The sequence below is a fragment of the Canis lupus genome, chromosome 2 (genome assembly GCF_003254725.2).
Source record: "Canis lupus dingo isolate Sandy chromosome 2, ASM325472v2, whole genome shotgun sequence".
Lineage (NCBI taxonomy): Eukaryota > Metazoa > Chordata > Mammalia > Carnivora > Canidae > Canis > Canis lupus.
This window is the reverse complement of record NC_064244.1, coordinates 46,304,430-46,325,882: the sequence shown is the minus strand read 5'-3', so window position 1 is coordinate 46,325,882 and position 21,453 is coordinate 46,304,430. Positions and strand designations below refer to the sequence as shown.

Genomic DNA, 21,453 nt, shown 5'->3' with positions numbered 1-21,453 from the left:
GCTCGCGGCCCCGGGCGCCGCCCCGCCCCCGCGAGCCCCGCAGGCCGGGGTCCCGGGACCCGCACCGCAATGGCGCCGCCGGAAACTGGCCCCTCGACTTCCTCGGGCCCCCTGCGGGCTGGGGCCGGCCGGGGGGCGGGACGCGCCAGCCGCGGCTTCCGCCTTCCTGCTTCCGGCCTGGAGGTGAGTTGGGAGTCGGGGGTCTGAGCCCGCGGTCGCGGCCGTGAAGGGGGGCGCCGGGCCAGCCCGCGCGCCCGGAGGAGGCCCGAGCTGCGGCGGGACCACGCCCGGATGCCCGGGACCCGCCCGCTCTCGGATTCCCGCCGAGGCCGCTGGGCGAGCTAACGTGGCCCCCTGGGGCGGGCGGCCGGATGGGGTGAGGGAACTAGAGGGAGAAAGGACCCCACCGAGGATGGACGCGACGTGCTGACGGCGGCCACGCACCGTCAGGGCCGCGCGGGGCTGGGCGGACGTGAAGCCGGGCTCGACCCCTCACGGGGGGAGGAGAGTATGACTGACTTCTCCGAGGCGGGGGCCTCGCGGGTTTGGGTCGCGTGCAAGCGCCCGGGAGCCGTGGCGGCCTCTGGGCCGTGGCGGCCTCTGGGCCGTGGCTTTTCTGTCTTAGTGGCTAGAACTTTGCCACGAGCCCGGCCCTTCACTTCCGCGTTACTCTTTTATTTTTCTTCTTCTCAAAGTTTCTTCGATTGTCACTGAATTTTGCCTTAGTCAGTTCGTGACCGTGCTGGAGAAGTTGTGAACCAACAGATGGACCTCCGTGTGGGCCCGAGAATCCCAGGCAGGGGGCGGAGGCCAGGCCCGTTAACAGGGCCCTACCGGCACTTGAACGTTTGAGTATGAAGCGACCGGTGGAGGGATGGTAAAGCCTGTGGCACATGAGAGACAGAGAGAGAGGGGCAGAGACACAGGCTGAGGGGGAAGCAGGCTCCACGCAGGGAGCCCGATGTGGGACTCGATCCTGGGTCTCCAGGGTCACGCCCTGGGCCGAAGGCGGCGCCAAACCGCTCAGCCACCCCGGCTGCCCCTGTGGTACTTTTTTGGAGGTGAAGGGATTGTGGGTGATGATGTGTATTTTCCTTTGGTTTCTGTGAAGAACACGAATTGTGTAGTAGAGTGACCAAAAAAAAAAAGTTCAAAACCTGGGAACGGATATGCTGTAACTTATCAGTGAACTCATTTTTCTCTTTATATGTCAGTGAGCCTCATAGTTTTATTTTGAAGTAATTTAGTAAAATAGTTGTAATTATACCAGTAATTAGGATTTTCTTAGAGGGCATTTGCAGTTGTCATGGATTCTTTCTTCAAATTAGGAAGAGGGGACCCCTGGGTGCCTCAGAGGTTGGGCGTCTGCATTCAGCCCAGGGCTTGATCCTGGAGACCCGGGATCGAGTCCCATGTCGGGCTCCGTGCATGGAGCCTGCTGCTCCCTCTGCCTGTGCCTCTGCCTCTCTCTTTCTCTCTCTGTGTCTCTCGTGAATAAATAAATAAAACCTAAAAAAAAATTAGGAAAGAATAGGTTCTAATGTGTATAGTGTGCTAGGCAATTTTACATGTCATTTATAGGTTGCATAGGTAGGATTTCAAAATAGTCTATTTGAAATTTTCACAATTATCCTAAAAGTTGACTTTTTTCCCTCTTATCTGTTTTCAATACAGAATTTAAACTTTCTCTCACAAGTGTATGGTAGAACTAAAGACGACAGACAAGCAAGAGTCATCTGACACTGTAATTGGCTCACCAGTAATTCCAGGACAAAGTTGGAAAGAACTACTCAAGCATAAGGTAGATGGCTTTTTATATCCCAGCCAAAATTGTGCATGTATGTACACCCATTCCTACCCAAGTATTCTTAATTTTCACCTTTGAATAGAGGTTGACCCAAACACGAAAGGTTGAAAATCAGCCTCTGGGGCAAAATAGAAAATGTCACTCAGATCCACACCATCCGTATTTACCAGATGGCCGTCCCATACCAACTCAGAGTGGAACAAAATGCTTGGCACCTGTTATGGGTAATTTTTTCATTTATTCAATTATGTCCTCAAGTAGGAATCTTTAGAGAGGAAAGAGGGCATAAGATAGCATGTCCTTTTTTTTGCTTATGTCTCTTTGCACACGAATGTGGATATTAATCATGCCTCCCATACCATCTCTCCTTTTCATCCCTGGAAACAGCCATGCATTCATTACCTTCCTCTCAACCTTTTCATGTATTCTGTGGCTTGTCCTTTTCAAACACCAAATTTGGTGAATCGTATTTTTGTTAATTAGTACTTAATAATACTAAGTCTGTGTCAAAAAATACCAAACACGATTCAGCTGTTTCCTGGAAGGAGCGCTTAAGACTCAGGACTCTTTTTAAAAAGTCTGTTGCTAAAGAAAATTGGCCGTTTCTGAACACAGATTCCACAAGGTTTTTACTTTTTATCTTCTATACCTTTACACTTTTAAGTGTTACCCTAGTTGAATTATTTTTCTTAACTGGAGATAACAGTCCGTATTAAAATAGTACTAATGGATGGTTTTTCAAAAACAAAAACCTAATGAGTTACAACAGAATTCCGAGTTAACTGAGTGTATGATGTAACTTTTTCAAAATTTGATTAACCACATAGTCTTTTCTCTTGTTGCCCCCCTCTTCCCTTTTCTGAAGACGGCCACAAAGATGTTTGATATAAAGGCTTGGGCTGAGTATGTTGTGGAATGGGCTGCAAAGGACCCGTATGGCTTCCTTACGACGGTTATCTTGGCCCTTACTCCATTGTTTCTAGCAAGTGCAGTACTGTCCTGGAAATTGGCCAAGATGATTGAGGCCAGGGAAAAGGAGCAAAAGAAGAAACAAAAACGTCAAGAAAATATTGCAAAAGCTAAACGACTAAAAAAGGATTGAAGGAATGAACAGGCTGTATAACCAGAGGAAAATCATTTTGAAAATTATGCAGCATTGGAAGGGCCCACAAAGGTTTCTTTTCTGGTTTTTATGGCTATAATTTGTTGTAAACAAAGTCTGAGTTCATGGAAGAATCATGTTGTCACCTCTACTGCAGCAACTTTTAGGTTTTGGTGTAGAAGTCTGATGACAGTTACTGTAAATTGGCATTTATTATGCTATAAATTCTTTATAATTGACTTAGTCACTTGCCATTTGGCAGCTTATGTTCTGAAATGAAAACATCCGGTGGTGAAGAATGACTATACATTATGAACTCTATTCAAATAATGGCTTAGAACAGGGTTCTGTTCTGGGCGAAGGGAATTGAGGATGTAATAGTCAAAACTGTCCTGAGGTGAAAAGTGTGCTTTGGCTTAAAAGCCATATATTAATTACATCTTTTATCATTATTGCTTACTTCCTGGAATAGAATCATTTCTGGCTTTCTCAAAGCCACATATTAACCAATGACTCTTTGTGTTCTGCATTTTCTCATTTTAGCCTTTGAGATAATTATCAGACATTTTGCATTTTTTAAAAATCTCATTTTATAAAGAATTCTCTTATTGGCTATGTAGAATTACCACCTACCAAGTAGAAGAATTTTTGTACTTATGAACACTGCCATTTTCGCAGAGCTGTCTTGTTGAGTAGAATAACACTTTGATTTAAAGCTTGCAGTAAAAATGCCAAAGCTTGTGGTACCTTGGAAGCAGTTTAATCTTTACTGTGCTGTGTAGAAATGTGTAGTTAATATGTCTTACTATATAACTTGCTCATTATGTAGATGCCACTTGTGTGTTTTTATTCCATTCTTCATTTTAATTTATCTAGTAGTGATGTTCTGTACTTTCTGATCAAGCAGGTTCATGGTGAAAATTAAACTTTCAGACTTCTTTTAAGGAATTTTGAAAAAGTAATAGTTAAGTCCTATTTCATAAGTGGTAAAAGTTTAACATTTGGAAAAATTTTGTTCCTCATACTAGTAATTGGGTGAAAAAGATAAATTATGTCAAAATGAGAATGTGTTAAAATTAGAAATAAAGAGCTAAAAAGATACTTCCTTCAATTAAGTAGCATAACTGGAACTTTTTACTATTAAACATGGCTTTTATAAATGCAGAGTCCAATAATTTTGTTAACTGTCAGTATCTAATAGCTTATTAACATTTTCCTCACCTCTGATAATGAATTTTAAATTACAAATAATTGTCCACCAGCTTTAATTTAAAAATGAAACTAGATATTGAAATAAATCTGATACTTTTTTATAAAGAGGTCCTGGGTTTTTTGTTTTTGTTTTTTTTAAACGGAGGGTTAGATATGTTACTGAAGTTAGACTTTTCAAAGGGTTCTGAATTTATTTATAGCTACAAGCCTACTTGTAAAAGTTCAGGGCAATGTTTCTCAACTATGAAAACCTAAGGACTCATGAGAATGCTTATAGACTGGTCTCCAGGCACTGAAATAATTCAGTGTTTTGTTAGGTTACTTACGTGATTTAGGATATCTTTATTGTCACTGAGGTTTTAATAGTTGAAATTAAAACGTAAACTGCTTCTGTGTATCTCCTAGTCCTCCTGGGTCTGCAGAGCACAGTTTAAGAAAAATTAGGCTAAGATACATGTAAAATTTGTCAATTATCTACTAAAGCTGTGCTTTCATTGATTTCTTGTATTGAAATCTGTTTTTCTATAATTTCTTTTCGAGTCTTAACACATGCCAATTTTGAATTTGTTTGACATAGGCAGTTTCTTCAGCTTTAGTTTTTTCCCAACATCTATGGAGCCTTTTTATATATGTGAGATCGACAGATTTTATAATATGTATGTCTTTACGTTTGTGTTTATGTGGGGGAAATGGGGAATGCAAAATAGAGTATTGTGAGGGTAGATTCTTCAGAAAAATCAGTCTTTTCTCTGCAACAAATAATACTATTGATGAAAGAATATCATTCTTACTATGCCTAATAAGGCATAAAATTTCTTTTAAAAATTGCCTTTTTATGTTACTTCTGAAGTTTTGAGGATATAATCAATTACCTTTTTTTATTTAAAGATTTTATTTATTTATTAGAGACACGGGAGGGGGCGGCGAGAGAGAGAGAGAGAGAGACAGAAGAGAGATAGAGACAGGCAGAGGGAGAAGCAGGCTCCATGCAGGGAGCCTGATGCAGGACTCGATCCCGGGTCCCCAGGATCACGTCCTGGGCTGAAGGCGGCCCTAAACCACTGAGCCACCCAGGCTGCCCATCAATTAGCCTTTTATGCCTGGTTTTGGGAACAACACAGGCTGCCTATAATAGATATTTTACCCAAAAAAGAAAAAAAGGTTTGTGTGTCAAAATTTGATCCATACTATCCACGTGATAAACTTCAGCATGGTATTGCTACATCAGATACACTTTTTAGTATAGCATTTTTAACTTTTATTTCTTGAGGTTATAGTAAGCAAAGTAAGCTTTCCAAGCTGTGAGCTTGAAAACCAATGTTGAGATAAATTATAATTAACAGCTCCTGACTCATTCCTTCTTTGCTTACACATAATGTAAAGGAAAGGGGTAAGGGGCACTTTACACCTCATCTGGTATTACGTTAGAGGTAATCTGTGTCCTGTTAATGATTGTTTTTATGTTTGGAATTGGTTATAACATAACTCTGATTTACTTTATATCTGAAATATATATGTATGTATATGTATGTGCTTCTCAAATGTATTAAAATAGATTCCATGTTCAAATACCACAAGTTTGGGAAATATAAAAAACACGGGATTATTCCTATGTGATTTCTTGGAGTCTTTTAACTGTATTTAATTATTACAGACTCTTCTCACTTCTGGTTTTCCCCCCAAAGAACATAGACACCGTTTGAGAAAGCCTGTTCTATGTAAATTCCAGTTACATTTATTTTTGTTTTTGTGTTTTATTTTTTGTTTGGTGAGATCAGATCACATTTTAAATAGTGTGGTTAATGAGATAGCATTAAAAATATAATGGTATTGGTTCAGGCTGATTAAATGATAGAAATCAGTAAAAGTAGGAATGGAAAAGAATAACATAATGGGAAAAATTTTTTCCTCCATTTTTGTTGATTTTCAACTTCATATATCCAAGGCATAGCTAATAGGCTAGATTTATAGAATTAAACCCAATAGCCAACACATTTTCTGTACTTGAGCAGTCAGAAATCTGCTACATGCATGTATAGCACAGGCATGGGAAATCAAGAACAGTTTACCTCTGAGAAAGTACTTAAGGTATATATGATACTTTAATTACTTTGAAATGAACATTTTTATTTTTGGAATTAAACCTTTGCTTAGGTTTAAAGTCTGTCTTGAAAAAAATAAAGACATTTTCATTTAAAAATTTTTAAAAATTTATTTATTCATGAAAGACACAGAGGGAGAGGCAGAGACATAGGCAGAGGGAAAAGCAGGCTCTTCCCAGGAAGCCTGATGCAGGACTGGATCCCAGGACCTCGACCATGCCCTGCGCTAAAGGCAGACACACTCAACCACTGAGCCACCAACGCATCCCAAGACCTTTTCATTTTTAAAAAAAACTTGTAACTGTCCAAAATATAACTATTTAAGATATGACATATGGTGGACAAACTAATACTTTGATACTTTAATTGTGTTTGGCACGTGTCTGGCATAAAAGCCAAATATAAAAAAAGATTGCTTAGAAAGGTAAATTGAATTAGGGCAAGGTTATATAGTTCATTTTTATGTAGGACATTTAACTCTGTTCCCGTACCACCTAACAGTGCCACCAGTCATCCAAAAAATGTTAGTCTTGAGGAAAGGAGTGTGGATGAATTACTAGAAATGTCATTTTCACTTCTTGAAATCACTTTTTTAAAAAAAGATTTTATTTATTTATTAGAGCACAAGCAGGGGGAGCAGCAGAGAGAGAGGGAAAAGCAGGCTTCCTGCTGAGGGGGGAGCTTGACCTGGGGCTCAACCCCCAAGTCCCTGGGATCATGGCCTGAGCCGAAGGCAGATACCAACTGAGCCACCCAGGCACCCCTTGAAATCACTTTAAAACTTCATGCTCTAGGGGCATCTGGCTAGAGTGTACAACTCTTGATCTCAGAGTTGTAAGTTTGAGCCCCATGGTGGGTATAGAGATTACTTAAAAATAAAATCTTTTTTGAAAAAAGTGTATGCTCTACTAATAATGGTGGGCCAGTATCATAATCTTACTTCAGGTATTCTCCCACAAGGACTTCTGGTTAAGACTTCTGGTTAAGATTTTCTTTTCTGGTTATGTAAAACAGCTATTTTCATTTTATTTTTTATGCCTCATCTACTTAGTATTTATTTTTTAAGTTTTTACTTAAATTCCAGTTAGTGAACATACAGTGTAACATTAGTTTCAGGTGTAAATTTAGTGATTCAGCACTTCAATACGACACCCAGTCCTCATCACAAGTGTCCCTATAATCTCCATCACTGATTTCACCTATCCTCCCATCCTCCTCCCCACTCTGGTAGCCATCAGTTTATTCTCTGTAGTTAATAAAACAAGTATTTTAAAAGGAAAACAAATTAAAAATGTAAATTGTCATGTTAAGATATTTATAGACTAAAAGGCAAACATTTATAAAAAGATGTATAGATTTCATTTAATCTAATAGAAATATTTTAGCATGTTAGAACATTTGTATTTTTTCTCATAAACCAAGATTCAAGAAATCTTAACTTATAATCAATTGCACTATTTTATCAATTTTACCTCTTTTTCTATTGCCTACTGGCTAGTTCCTTTTTTTGCGTGTATGGTAAAATGTAATATTCTGTAATGATACAGAGACTCAACGGTTGACCTCATATTAACAGGTGCTGGAATGATAGTATTTTCACCAAGGGTCTTTTTTTTGGTCATTCAATAAGTATGTTATGGAAATAACGTTTGATTATTTGTTTTAATATTCTGTTTTACAAAGTTGTATTTTTCTGTAATTTATTTCTTAAGCAATTAAAATTTTTACCTTCTATTAAGTAAAAATGTTAACCTATGTGTTTTTAAGAATTCAGTATTAAAACATGTAACTGGGACGCCTGGCTCAGTGGTTGAGCATCTGGTTTCTGCTCAGGGCATGAGTGAGTCCCGCACTGGGCTTCCTGCAGGGAGCCTGCGTCCCCTCTGTGTCTCTGCCTCCCTTCTGTATCTCATGAATAAATAAAAAAGGTCTTAAAAAAAAAAAAAAGAACCAAGGATTTCCTATAGAGCATTAAAATTTGAATCACTCCGTAAATATTTATTGAGCACCTATTATAATGCCACAACACTGTGAGCAGTATGTATTAGCAACAAAAACTTAGTTGTATACTTCAGAAAACATATGACCCTTCAAAAATACTTTAGTATAATAATGAGTGTTTTAACATCACCCATCTTATGTTTTTCTTAAATATACAAGTCACTGGAATTCCCATTGTCAGTGGAATTGGTGAGAGCCCTCGCCTATATTTCATTTTCCCAAAATACTGTTTTTTTTTTTTTAAGGGGGGGAGGGGCAGAGAGAATTCCAAGCATGCTTCACACCCAGCATGGAGCCCAATTTCACAGACCTGAGATCATGACCTGAGCACAGGAGTTGAAATCAGGAGTCGGATGCTTAACTGAGCCACCCAGGTGCCTCTCTCAAAATAATTTTTTATCTTAGGGAACTCCAGTTAACATACCATTTCTCTTTACTGTCCCTTCAGACTTTGTGATGATTATCTTCTATTGGTCCTACTAATTTCTCTTTTCAAACTCCAGGCTTTTGTGGCTTTTTTTGATTTATCAACTACATTTTCTTCACCTCCACATGTTTTAATAAGAGCATGTTTAATAAGTTCATGCTTATTAATCCTTCAGAATCTTAACAGAATGCTTCTCCAGAAATGGCAGTCTTCTCATTTTTCTCTTCACTGGGTACTTTAGTAGGAGACAGCACTAATTACCATTATCTTTCATGATATACATTGGAGTTCCTAAATGATCATAAGGATTCAAAATGTACTGAGCGCATAAAGCTATAAGATACTTCACGAGGGAGAAATCCTAAAAGGGAAAACCTAAGCAAGTTCATAAATAGGATGATGACTAAAGCAAATGAAGGAGTTATACCTAAAAGAAGTTGGATTTTGAGGTGCCTGGCTCAGTTGGTAGAGTGTGCGACTCTTGATCTCAGTTGTAAGTTTGAACTCCATGTTTGGTATAGATTACTTAAAAATCTTTAAAAAATAGGCTTCTATATATAGTTCATAACCTCACATTTCTTATGCATACTAAAAATGAATTCTTGGGTAGCCCGGGTGGCTCAGCGGTTTAGTGCTGCCTTCAGCGTAGGGTGTGATCTTGGAGACCCTGGATCAGAGTCTCACATCAGGCTCCCTGCATGGAGCCTGCTGCTCCCTCTGCCTGTGTCTCTCTCTCTACTCTGTGTCTCTCATGAATAAATAAATAATAAAATCTTAAAAAAAAAAAAGCTTAATGGAACTGAGAATTACTGTATATTCAGAAAATAACAAAATAATTTTTACTTCTTTTATTGTTAAAAAAAGTTACACAAATGAAATACTACCACAGCGCATTCATTGATTTGGGTTCTTGCTGCCTTGTGGCATCCAGGATCCCGGTTGAAAGATTTTACCAGTGCTGGTGGGAGCCACGGAAGGTTCTTCCTTTCCAAAGTATGGAGCCGAGGCATGCCCTTTGATCTGAGTTTGAACTGGTTGAGCCAAGAGTTCTTCCTTGCTCCCTTTGCTAAGGAGTTTTTCTTCTTCATAAAGATGTTGACTTTTAATTTTAATATCTTCTCTTTTTTTTTCATTCTTTAGTATTTCCTGCATGTATATACAAATGGAAGACATTACTAAATTTGAGTTAGATTAAACCCAAGCTCTATTGGTTTTGTGAAAGTAAAATAAATAAATAAATATATATATATACACACACACACACACACACACACACACACACACACACACACACGATACTTTTAGGCACCCTGTAGAGTTGTCAGGTGAAGTGACCATGTGTCACAAAGGAAATCTTTGTCAATACAATACAGGAAACAGTGGAAGTAGAAAAAAATACGTTTTCCATATCCCTATACTCTTCAATACCCTCTATGCCCTTCTGTGTCTTCATGGAAGCCCTGGAGCAGAATGAAAGCTACGGAACTTTCATTGAGTTGAACTCAATGAAACTTGAGTTTCAGTTGAACTTGCAGTGGTAAACCACCCCAGGTAGCAAGATGCTACTGAGAAGTTGGTATGCACCTTGTTTGGTGTTGGTGTCAGGGGATCAGTCACATCACAACCCCTGAAGCTCCCATTCCTGCTTTATTTACCTCAGCTCTTCTGCAGTCTTACAGCTGGTGTAAACCTCTAGCTGCTGCATAAAGACAGGTGAAGGCAGAGAGCTGTTCTTTCTTTTGTTCTGTCTTCGCATAAGTTCTCTATTCACCATCACTCTGCCAAATCAGTTTCTTACAACAGCCATTTAGGCAAATGAAAAACTCAATCTTCTGAATATGTTAATTATTTTAACATGAAGACTGATTAAAAATTTCAAGAGTTGAAAAACATGGAGATTATCATTTTACCTAGGAAAGAATTTCCCTTGTCTTTTCTTTTAAACTGTTACCAGACCCCTCCTAACAGCCTCCAAAAAAATTAAACAGAACATAAATCATGTATGAAAGGAAATCTAGTTTTGTAAATATTTAGAATAGATAAGATGAAAGTTAGATGGAAAAAACATGAATCTGGAGAGTTAAGTCATTTTGTAACAAAGCCTATTTTACAGTAGAAATTACCGTAAAATAAGAATTTTTCCTTTCATTTCCTTTGAACACCACCACCTTCAGTCTCAGTACGTTCATTAATAAAACTAGTATGTTTGTTTCAATGTGTAGAAATAAACTAAGAGCAAGCAAGTGGGCCTTCCTTCATATAAAATGTTTATATGTTTAATATAAATATCCTTTCATATGCTGCTTTTCTCCCTGAAAATATTCAACATAAAAAAAGAAGGTTGTATGATTTATCATTGTACCACAATTTACTGAGTGAACACCCCTACTGTTATTTCCAAAAAGACACATTTTCTTTTTTCTTTTCTTTTTTTTTTTTTAAAGATTTTATTTATTTATTCATGAAAGACACAGAGGAGAGAGGCAGAAACACAGGCAGAGGAAGAAGCAGGCTCCATGCCAGGGAGCCTGATGTGGGACTCGATCCTGGGTCTCCAGGATCACACCCCAGGCCACAGGCGGCGCTAAACCGCTGCGCCACTGGGGCTGCCCCTAAAGTGACACATTTTCATTCAAAAAAAATGGCACTGTGATGATCATCCACATATTTCCTTGACTCAAACATAGTTTTTTTTTTTTGTTTTTTTTTTTTAAGATTTTCTTTATTCATGAGAGACAGAGGCAGAGACACAGGCAGAGGGAGAAGCAGGCTCCATGCAGGGAGCCTGATGTGGGGCTCGATCCCGGGACTCCAGGATCACGCCCCTGGGACAAAGGCAGGTGCTAAATCACTGAGCCACCAAGGGATCCCCCAGACATAGTTTTAATGCCAAACTACCTCTTACTAGCTGTGATACCAAGAAGGTCACTTAAGTTTTTTTCAAGCTCAGTTTATCTGAAAATGGGAATAATGTGACTGTGTATGTATGAATATTTATACCTCAAATACTCACATGTATACTTGTTCACATTGTTAGGGCTTCTGAAAGTCTGTGATTAAAACCATGGGCTCTGAAGCAGGACTATCTGCATACAAATCCCAGTTTGGACATGTACCAGCTCTGTGACCCTGTCAAGAGTTGCTGAACCTCTCTGTATCTCAATTTTCTTGTGTAACGTGGAGGAAACCATGCTGTTTTCTTCCACAGGCTGTTTTGAGGACTGGGAAAGAACTAGCTGCTGGGCAGTGGTTAAGACAATAGAAGAGAGTACAGGTGAATATTTAAATAGTGGACAAACATTGAATAACTATTTGTTGTGAAAACCTTGTAAATAGCAGAATCCCCATATCAATGGCTACTCTAATGAAGAATAAAGACAAAGTTCGTGATTTTGCTGGACTGAAAAATCTTCAATATTTTAATGTGCTACAGCCTTCAATAAAGCAGCACCCATTGCCACTTGATTGAGAATAGAGGTGTTAGTAAAATAAATCTACTGGCTTGAGACCAAGATGGAGTAACTGGCACTACACTAGTCTTTCTGCCATAACAACTAGAAAGCTGGACAAAAAATACTAAACTTTTCAGGTATTAAATATTAAGTAGTGCAGCACACAAATGAAATGAGCCCTGTATTACCTCAGCTTTCTGCCTGGAGGCATAATATGGGCTGCTGCATAGGGTGGGGGAACCCAAGCAGAAGTTGTGCTAAAGAGATAGAGACATTGGTTACCAAGGCTGAGGAAGCTAGAATTTGTGGGGCAGGATACCAGAATATGCAGAAAAAAAAGTCCCAGAAATCTGCTTAGGGGACCACTTGAGTATTCAGCTGAGTATTAAGCTTATGTTGCTAGGGTGAGATGCTACAGGGCCAGGAATAACTACCAAGGAGCTGTAAACTGAACAACTGCTGGAGCGTGCATGAAGCTACAAGACATTCAAGTTCTAGTCAGCCAGAGATGCCTCACCGAATACACAAGGCATTCAGTATAAATACTTCAGAAAGATCACTCTTTAGGAGTAAGGATAAACTGGCATAAGAGTAGACGTAACTCTAGGCATGCATTGTCCAATATAGTAGCCACTAGCCACACATTTTAAATTAATTAGAATAAATTAAAAATTCAGTTTCAGGAAACTGAAACATTAAAGAAAGTACTTCAGGCTGAAAGAAAATGATACAAGATGAAAACTTGAATCTACATAACGGAAGGGCTAGTGACAGAAGGATGAGAATGGAGGACATCACTGCATAGAAAATGCTAGATTTGCAGGCACTCTGTTATGTGCCTGATGCTCTGGAACTTTATGTCACTCACTGTACGTTCCTTGAGCACATGAGTATCATCATATTGTCTATGGAAACTACTGCTATGGATTTTGAGGCTTATCATGATTGTACCCCCACCAAAAGGACTTCATAAGGTTTGCAAAGATATCAGTTATTTTGATGACAAGTATAGCCTGAAAGCAAGGGGACTGTTGGGATTATATGCAGCCCTCAAATTAATAGCACTAGCTGGGAGTCAGACAGTGCCTCACTCCCTCCCTACTCCTACCCAACACAGAGCCTCAGCCCACCAAGCCTTCCATGTCCTACACCATTGTCCTGGCTTCCCTGGCCGGACATTTGAAGCAGCAATGTCAGCAACGGTCTTTTTTTTTAAAGATTTTATTTGGGATCCCTGGGTGGCTCAGTGGTTGAACATCTGCCTTTGGCTCAGGGCATGATCCTGGAGTTCTAGGATCGAGTCCTGCATCAGGCTCTCTGCAGGGAGCCTGCTTCTACCTCTACCTATAAAAATCTTTTTTTTTTTTTTTTAAATAAAGAGTTTATTTACTTATTCATGAGAGACACACAGAGAGAGGCAGAGACACAGGCAGAGGGAGAAGCAGGCTCCTGATAAAGAGCCTGATGTGGGACTCCATCCTGGGACTCTGGGATCATGCCCTGAGCCAAAGGCAGATGCTCAAGGGAGCCACCCAGGCGTCCTAACAATGGTCTTTCTCCATCTGAGGCTGAGCCCAGTGAAGCTGATCTTCATGCATGAGGTCAATGCCATTCTAAGAAGGTCACGTCCAAGAGACCCTGGGAGTGAAGTACTGAAGGATATCATTTTTAACTAAAGCTCAAGCAAGAAGAGAAAGTAACCATACTCAAAACAGAGAAAGCATGAGCTATGGCAAAATCTGTTATTTCAGAACTTTCCCTAAATATACTGTTAATGAATGACTATTCTGTGACAATCTCCCTCATTTCAACAGGCAGCAGAGTGTTCAGTTGGAGCAAATTAGCTTAGACTTTTTTTATGGAGCCTTGACACTGGGAAAAAAGACAAATTCAGTTGTAAAAAGTACTATGTTGCTATTAAATGTTTGAATTTATGTATTTTCTGTGTCATATTATACATGACCATTGTTTGTGAAGGATTACAGTGAAGACTTTTTTTTTTAAAAAAGGAAAAGTTCTGGATGCCTTTAAAAAGCTCACCCCTGTTTTTAGCACAGTCAAGTTAATGGTTATTTATTGTATATAATTCATGAATTTGACAGTGTGAACTCAAGCCTCAAAAGGTGTAGCTCAAGCCCCTTCCAGGGCCACTTCTTGGCTGAACTCTGCTTAAGAGCCCTTTTGGTGCTGCAGTACTCTACTCAGTGTTGCAAACTAAGTGTAATGCGAAAAGACTGAAAGGTTTTTTTAGATTAATAAGATACAGACAAAAAGCTTGAAAATACAATCTTCTTCTTCTTTTTTTTTTTAATATTTTATTAATTTATTTGAAAGAGAGAACAGAGGGACCGGGAGAGGGAGAAGGAGAAGCAGGCTCCCCAGTGAGCAGAGAGCCTGATGCAGGGCTTAATCCCAGGACCCTGAGATCATGACCTGAGCTGCAGGCAGATGCTCAACTGACTGAGCCACCCAGGAACCCTGAAAATGCAATCTTCTAACTTGTTGACTTATAGCACATTTGTAGACTTTAGCCATGATATAATCCCACTCGAATCATATGGTCCCTCATGCAAATTCTAGAATACAGGAATTTTTCAAGATGGTGTAGAAATCAGCTCTAATATAAGTTATACCTGTGGGAGATGCTGGGTAACAGACTGAATACTGGAAATATAAAAAGAGGTAAAACAAATGGCAGGATAGGACTAGAAATCTGTGTAATGAGGCAGAAGAGATTACAGAAGAGATTACAGAAACCGAGGCAATGTAAACTTGAACCTTGGAACTCAGTTCTAGTATCCGAGAGAAGGGAGAGAGCTGCCTACAAGTGCTCTTGACGAAGTTATCCTGGCTGCAAGAAAGTTTAGATTACTCAACAAGTACTGGAGTGAGAAGGGCTGAGAAACATCTAAGTGAGTCAAAAAAGGTTATTCAGGGGACGCTTGGGTGGCTCACAGTTGAGCGTCTGTCTTTGATTCAGGGTGTGATCCTGGAGTCCGGGGATAGAGTCCCGCATTGGGCTCCCTGCATGGAGCCTGCTTCTCTCTCTGCCTGTATCTCTTCCTCTCTCTCTCTCTCTGCCTCTCATGAATAAATAAAATCTTAAAAAAAAATTTTTTTTTTAAAAGGTTACTCAAGATTTTTCAGGTATCCACTGCATTCTGCATCTTTGGGGCCACGCGTGGACCAGACATATGGGAATGAACAATTTGGAGTCTATTTTATTAAATAGAATTGAATATTTGGATACAGATCTAAGCATATACAAAAACATCTTGGAAGTATCGTGTTTTTACACATATATCTAGTAAACAAGGTAAATACAAATTACCCATTATTACAAATTTAAGATACATAAAATGCCACGAGTATTTTTTTAAAGATTTTATTAACCTATTTGAGAGAGAAAGTGAGAGAGAGCACAAGCAGGGGGAGTGGCAGGCAGAGGGAGCAGAGGGAGAGAGAGAGAAGCAGGGCTCCTGGGATCATGACCTGAGCCAAAGGCAGATGCTTAACTGACTGAGCCACCAAGCTGCCCCTCACTAGTACTTTTAAATTTCTTTGTAGTGCCATATGTATAAATAAAAGCAAATGATGGTTTCACAATATAATTCAAGATCCTAATCCCCTAACCCTATTTCAAATGAGAATTCTTCTATCAAGGAGTATTTCAGTAGTACTCTCTTATATACATATATATGATGATGATGGTGTGACATGCATGTTAAACATGAAATTCCATGATAATACATTTTAAAATTATTTGATAATTTTCATATAAATGGATCTAGAAATGGAACAGAGCTAATGGTATGTCCTTTATTAGGGAATTATAATGATTGTTTTAAAAGTGCTATGAATCCAGCTAGGAAAAAAGGCAGGCACGATACACATGTACATATATATTACAACCCAATGCTTCTTTGATGTTCTGGTTCCATGCTTCTTTGGAGTTTAGCATTTATAAATGGTCTCCATTTGGTTTTAAGTACTTGTGAATTCCAAGTACACCATACATAACTATGTTCAAACAAGTACAAAACACATCTCAAGATAAAATCTAAATATGGTTTGAAGAAAATTAAACAGTTCTTTACTGTTAGAAAGTTTATTAAATTCAAGAGCAAGCAAAGATGTAGGAGTCAGTCTTATGCATAATGATAAAATTGGCCATGTCAGTAGATTTTTTTTTGAAAGTCTGTGGGAATAAAACCATGGCCATTTCATAATGATCAAGTTATACTACATATGAAAAAGAAAGACACTGAAGTCTTTACAAGTTTTAATTTGAAATTATAAATTAGCAACATATTTGTGGCAAAAGCTTAATGTAAATCTAACTTTAATAACTACTGGATCTAGATATATGCTTTTCAAAGTGCATGTAAGATAAAGATACGATGAAAGTTTTGGTCTTAAAGATCAATTTTCTAAAATAATTAAATTACTAAGTACATTTCCCCACTTCATACATTTTTTCACCTTTTGTCACACTTGTGCTATATTTATTATAAATACATTTGACTTTGATAGCTCCATGAATTTCTTTCCATAATTTAAACTATACATACTATTTTTTATTTTAATGAATATTAAAAGTCTTAAAGAATGAGCATACTGCCTTTGGTCAATTTAAGAAAAAAGATTCTCAAAAAAAAAAAAAAGAAAAAGAAAAAAAACATTCTCTGAAGAATACAAAAGATTTAGTAAATACATTGTAAGTGAAAATTTGGCAGAAAGCATGTTCCAGGTCCCCAAATCATACACATTTGGTTACTATACAATGGTCTCATCCAGAAAGTAGCCTTCCAGAATATACCCTGGCCCCCCACCCCACAATCAACATTGCTATAATGGGAATTTGGTGTACAACTATTTCAAAATGTTCTAAGTCAGATATGCTTTTTACATTGTCATTTTTGTAACATACCAAAAAATGATTCTAGGCCTAACAAATAACGATAGCAATGCTTAAGTTTGAAAATGTTGCCAAATTGTTGCTTTAAACTATATTTTCTAGTTGGATAAGTTGAACTGCCAGGATGAAATAAAATTAATAGATCACCTTTTTTCAATATATGAAAGAGAGGGGAGGAAAAGCAGGGAGATGCATAGGTCACCAAAAGGTACTCTGTGTTCAGATCCAAGGCAATGCCTGCTAGATTGTAATCAAAAACGAACTCAATCTTGGCTGGATGGGATACGAAACCAAAAGAGTAAATAAATGACAACGCTTAGGTTAGTAAAACAGCACCAGGTTGCTAAGAAATCTATTAGAATGAGACAACGAGCAAGCAAGTTCTCCAGCAGTAGAAGCTGCTCTTGCTATGTACTCTTGCCAATCACTAGTGTGCCTCTGCCAAATCAATGTCACATTTAATTTATTCACATTCGAATCTATTGCAAACAGACTTTGATCAATTACAATCATGAAAATGCAGACTGAGTTTTGTTGTTTTGACATGCTTTCTTGAACTTCTCTCCTGCATTTTTAAAAAACATAATTGCAAGAAGTTGATCTCAATGATTTTTGTTATTTGAGGGGACAATTGTTAAGATTTGTTTATATTCCTTGCTGGCTAGGAATTTCTGGCATTGAGTTTTCTGTCTTTGAACTTGAGCCAGATTAATTATTACATCTCAAAATGTTACTAAAATGAACTAATCACAGAGCTCAAGTCATTAACAGTTTTGCAGGTGGTATTTCTTTTAATAAAATAAATGAACTTCCATCTATATGAAAAAAAAGACCTTTGAGCATAAAGATACAATTACTTAATTGAAAAAGAAATATGGCAGTTAAACATTAATAAAAAAATAATTAGAGTCATTTAACTTTAGTCCTATTTAATTGCACTGCCCTGGTGGGAGACAAAGAAAACCTTGCTCCCCTGTGGGAGAAGTGGGGAAGCCCATTATCCCTGGGAGAGAAGCGATGTCAGGTCCCTGTGGCTTTTCAGGCCTGGGCTCCTAGAGTGGGAAAGAAAGGGCAGAGGCTGGAGCCCTGGAGGAAGAAGGAGGCTCCATCTGTGAATGACTGCTAACACTTAAAGAGCTGTTACATGCCAGCTGCTGTAGGGAGAAAACAGTTCTCTCGTAGGTTGAGAGAGGGAAGGAAAGGAGCTGGGAGGAACAATCAAACTTGTTGTGGTCATGGAGGGAGGTTACCTTCCCAGGTCCTAATGCAGAGGCCCTGTCCTTTGATGCAAGGAACAATAAACTTGTGGCCCTGCATACTCATTCATTCATGCATTTTTCGTTCTTTCTTTCATTGAATGAATTTACACAAGCACCTCCAATTCAGGGCAGGGGCCTGGGGATTCAGAGAACAAAACCTGGCTTCCACTCTAGGAGCTTCCTTGGGGGTTGAGGGGAAAACAAACAAAGGAGGTTCCTGCTGCGACGCAGACTTATCCAGGAGTCAAGGCAGGGAAGAGCTCCGTGAACACCAATGATCACTTTTGCGGCTGCTGCTTATAGGGCTCTTTTCTACTTTCTCATTTGCTCATTCACTGGTTCATTTAGATACTGAGAGCCCACACAGTGAGAAGACACAGCCTTTCGCCTAAACTCCAGGAACTCACAATCTCAGGAAGAGAGACAGGTTAAAAAATTAATCAAATTACAAGATGACAGATTCTGAAATAATATTAAGCAAAGAATGTTTTGAGACTGCAGGAGAAAAGCTGGCGTTTCTATTATTATCCACGGAGTGGGCAGGAGGGGGTCAGAAATGACTTCCCCGAGGGAGTGAGGTCTAAGTCTTAACAACAGAAATGACTTCCCTGAGGGGATGAGGTCTGAGTCTTGACAAGAGAGAACTGAGAAGAGAAGACGCATGCTGGGAAGGGGTGAGGACTTGCAGGGGTGAGAACGTGCTAAATCTTACAATGCAATGTTAGGACATTAAGCTTTTATCCTGAAAGCCATGGTGAAATATTTTGACTGTGAAGCAAGAGTAGGATTTCCGTATAAAAGAGAAGAATGCTTAGTTAATTTGGATTTCAAATAAACAAATTGTTTTGTATACGTGGTTCTTCTATATTGTATGGTATATACTTACCCTTATAATTATCCATTGTTTGTGTGAAACTTGAATTTAACTAGGTGCTCTGTATTTTTATTTGCAAAATCTGGCAACCATTAGCAGGAGACTTATGTGTTTATACCACATTAAGAAAAAATGATTTTGGCAACTGTAAAAATTAGATTGGAGGAGAGTAAGACTGGAATAGAGAAATCAGATAGGATGCTACTACAGAAATGGAAGTGAGACGTTATTAGGGCAGGAACCAAGACAGGTAGTGAGATGGAGAGGAAAAGACAGATTGTGATGATAGTCAAGATGAGAAAGGTCTTGGTCACCAAATGTGGAGGTGAACCAGACCAGAACAATCCCCAAGTCTCTGATGATGACGATGGAGTGATGATGGGTAACGCTATGAACCATGGGAGGAAACAGGGAAGAAGAATTCTTTTGGAGACACACTGAATTTGAGATGTCTATAACAGACCCAAATACTATGCATCAAACTGTTAGTTCCTTCTTAGCTGAACCTCCAAATAACTGAAGTGCTTCAGGACTCTCTTCGAGGTCCTCCCCTTTTTCTATATACTCTTTGCCTAAGTAAGCATTTCCAATCTTACGAGTTTAAACACTGTCTATATATGCTGAAAAATCTCAAATTTATACTTTTTTTTTAAAAAAAGATTTTATTTATTTATTCATGAGAGACACAGAAAGAGAGAGAGGCAGAGGGAGAAGCAGGCTCCATGCAGGGAACCCGATGTGGGACTCGATCCCAGGTCTCCAGGATCATGCCCTGGGCCGAAGGCAGGCGCTAAACCACTGGGCCACCGGGGCTGCCCTCAAATTTATACTTTTTGATCTGACTGCTTTCCAAGCTCCAGAATTATATGCTATCCAACTATCTTAACTGATGTTTTAACTTGGACATTTTAACTTAAGCACCTCCAAGACCAATGAGGCTCAGAGGGCCAGCTCAGGGTCACACAATTAGCCTAGACTTAAGGCAGAAGCACCTGCTTCCACCACATTCCTTCCACACTCATTACTGCCCTACAGTTCTCAGCAAGCCCCACACCAGGCTCTGCATACCGCTGGCCTCAGGATAGTGCTGCCTGACTAAGGTGTTGCCTTGAGCTCCTGCAGCTTTGCTTTGCTTAGCTTCAGTTGGGCCTCATCCTGTTTCCCTTTCTTCATATGCTAAGACAAGACAAACCCCAAGGATACACTACCGCACTGCACATGTACCTAGAGAGGAAGCCAGCTACCTAGGTGGTGGCCCATGCTCTCCAAGTAGCCTCCATGACATACCGAATGCACACCAGTGGGCAGGATCTGGAGAGGATGAGGAGGCTACTGGGAGGTCCTTGTGCTGGGAAGTAGCGCGCACATCAGCCAGCAGCAGCTGAATTGGCCTCCCTTATACGGTTGTGCACGTTTAGTATAACTATTCCTATGCTCCCCTTGCCTCTTACCTCCACCCAGCCCTACATCTTATCAATTCTTTCTCCAAAGTGTATCTTGAGCCATGCAGATGTGGCTCTCCACATCCCTTACCAAAAGCATTTCTTGCCTAGATCAGTCTCCTAACTGGTGTCCTTGGTCCTCTAGGATTCAGTGTCCAGAGCAACCACTGACCTTTCAGGTCACTTCCTGCTAACAACACTTGAATGTGTCCTTAGGACAAAACCCGAACTTGCCCATGGCAGCTTTGGAGATACCCTAACCAGTTCCCACTTCAAGACAAGATTTGCTTCCCAGCTACAGAGAATGTGCTGAGCAGACTACCTCCATTGAGCGGCATATTATGGCTTATTATTATTATTAAGATTTTATTTTTATTTATTCATGACAGACACAGAGAGAGAAAGAGAGAGAGAGGGGCAGAGACACAGGCAGAGGGAGAAGCAGGCTCCATGCAGGGAGCCCGACATGGGACTTGATCCCGGGTCTCCAGGATCACACCTCGGGCTAAAGGTGGCGCTAAACCGCTGAGCCACCTGGGCTGCTCCATATTATAGCTTATTAACAGACAGTGGATTCTTTCTACCCTTTCGATATGCCATATTCATTACTGCTATTACAAATAGCCCTGTGAATTATGATAAATTACTTATTTCACCAGATAATTTTGAGTAGATTTCTAGAAGTTAGATTGCTACAGCAGAGGGCAAATGCATTTATATTTTGCTGTCTGTAAGGGAATGGGTTTTTGACTGTCCTTTACCTCCCTTCTCCCCTCTTTCTCCCACACTCAGTGACTAAAATGATGCCTAGTATGCAATAGATGCTCAATATCTATCTGTGGAATGAATCAATTTGG

General features: G+C 39.5%; 2 protein-coding genes across 6 annotated transcripts in view; one reads left to right on the top strand and one right to left on the bottom strand.

Moving 5' to 3' along the window:
- Positions 1-43: 43 nt before the first annotated feature.
- Positions 44-6,463, top strand: SMIM15 (small integral membrane protein 15). 5 transcript variants are annotated; one of them, XM_025446981.3, is made up of 3 exons: positions 44-183; positions 1,675-1,801; positions 2,673-6,463. In XM_025446981.3, the coding sequence occupies exons 2-3, from the start codon at positions 1,700-1,702 to the stop codon at positions 2,907-2,909; spliced, it is 339 nt and encodes a 112-aa protein (XP_025302766.1). In that variant the 5' UTR covers positions 44-183; positions 1,675-1,699; the 3' UTR covers positions 2,910-6,463. The 5 variants fall into 5 exon arrangements, with proteins under 5 accessions (XP_025302766.1, XP_025302769.1, XP_025302768.1 ...); XM_025446984.3 differs by lacking the exon at positions 44-183 and adding an exon at positions 186-376; XM_025446983.3 differs by lacking the exon at positions 44-183 and adding an exon at positions 367-508.
- A 3,021-nt stretch (positions 6,464-9,484) lies between these two features.
- Positions 9,485-21,453, bottom strand: part of NDUFAF2 (NADH:ubiquinone oxidoreductase complex assembly factor 2) — a 147,602-nt gene continuing 135,633 nt past the window's right edge. Inside the window, exon 4 of the mRNA XM_025446985.3 lies at positions 9,485-9,797. Within this exon, the coding sequence (XP_025302770.1) occupies positions 9,546-9,797 (252 nt within the window). The 3' untranslated portion in view covers positions 9,485-9,545. The remainder of the gene's footprint in view (positions 9,798-21,453) is intronic.

Coding starts and splice junctions, on each gene's coding strand:
- SMIM15 (XM_025446981.3), top strand. CDS start 1,700: ATGGTAGAACTAAAGACGACAGACAAGCAAGAGTCATCTGACACTGTA. Junction 1,802..2,672: donor AAGAACTACTCAAGCATAAG/GTAGATGGCTTT, acceptor CCTTTTCTGAAG/ACGGCCACAAAGATGTTTGA.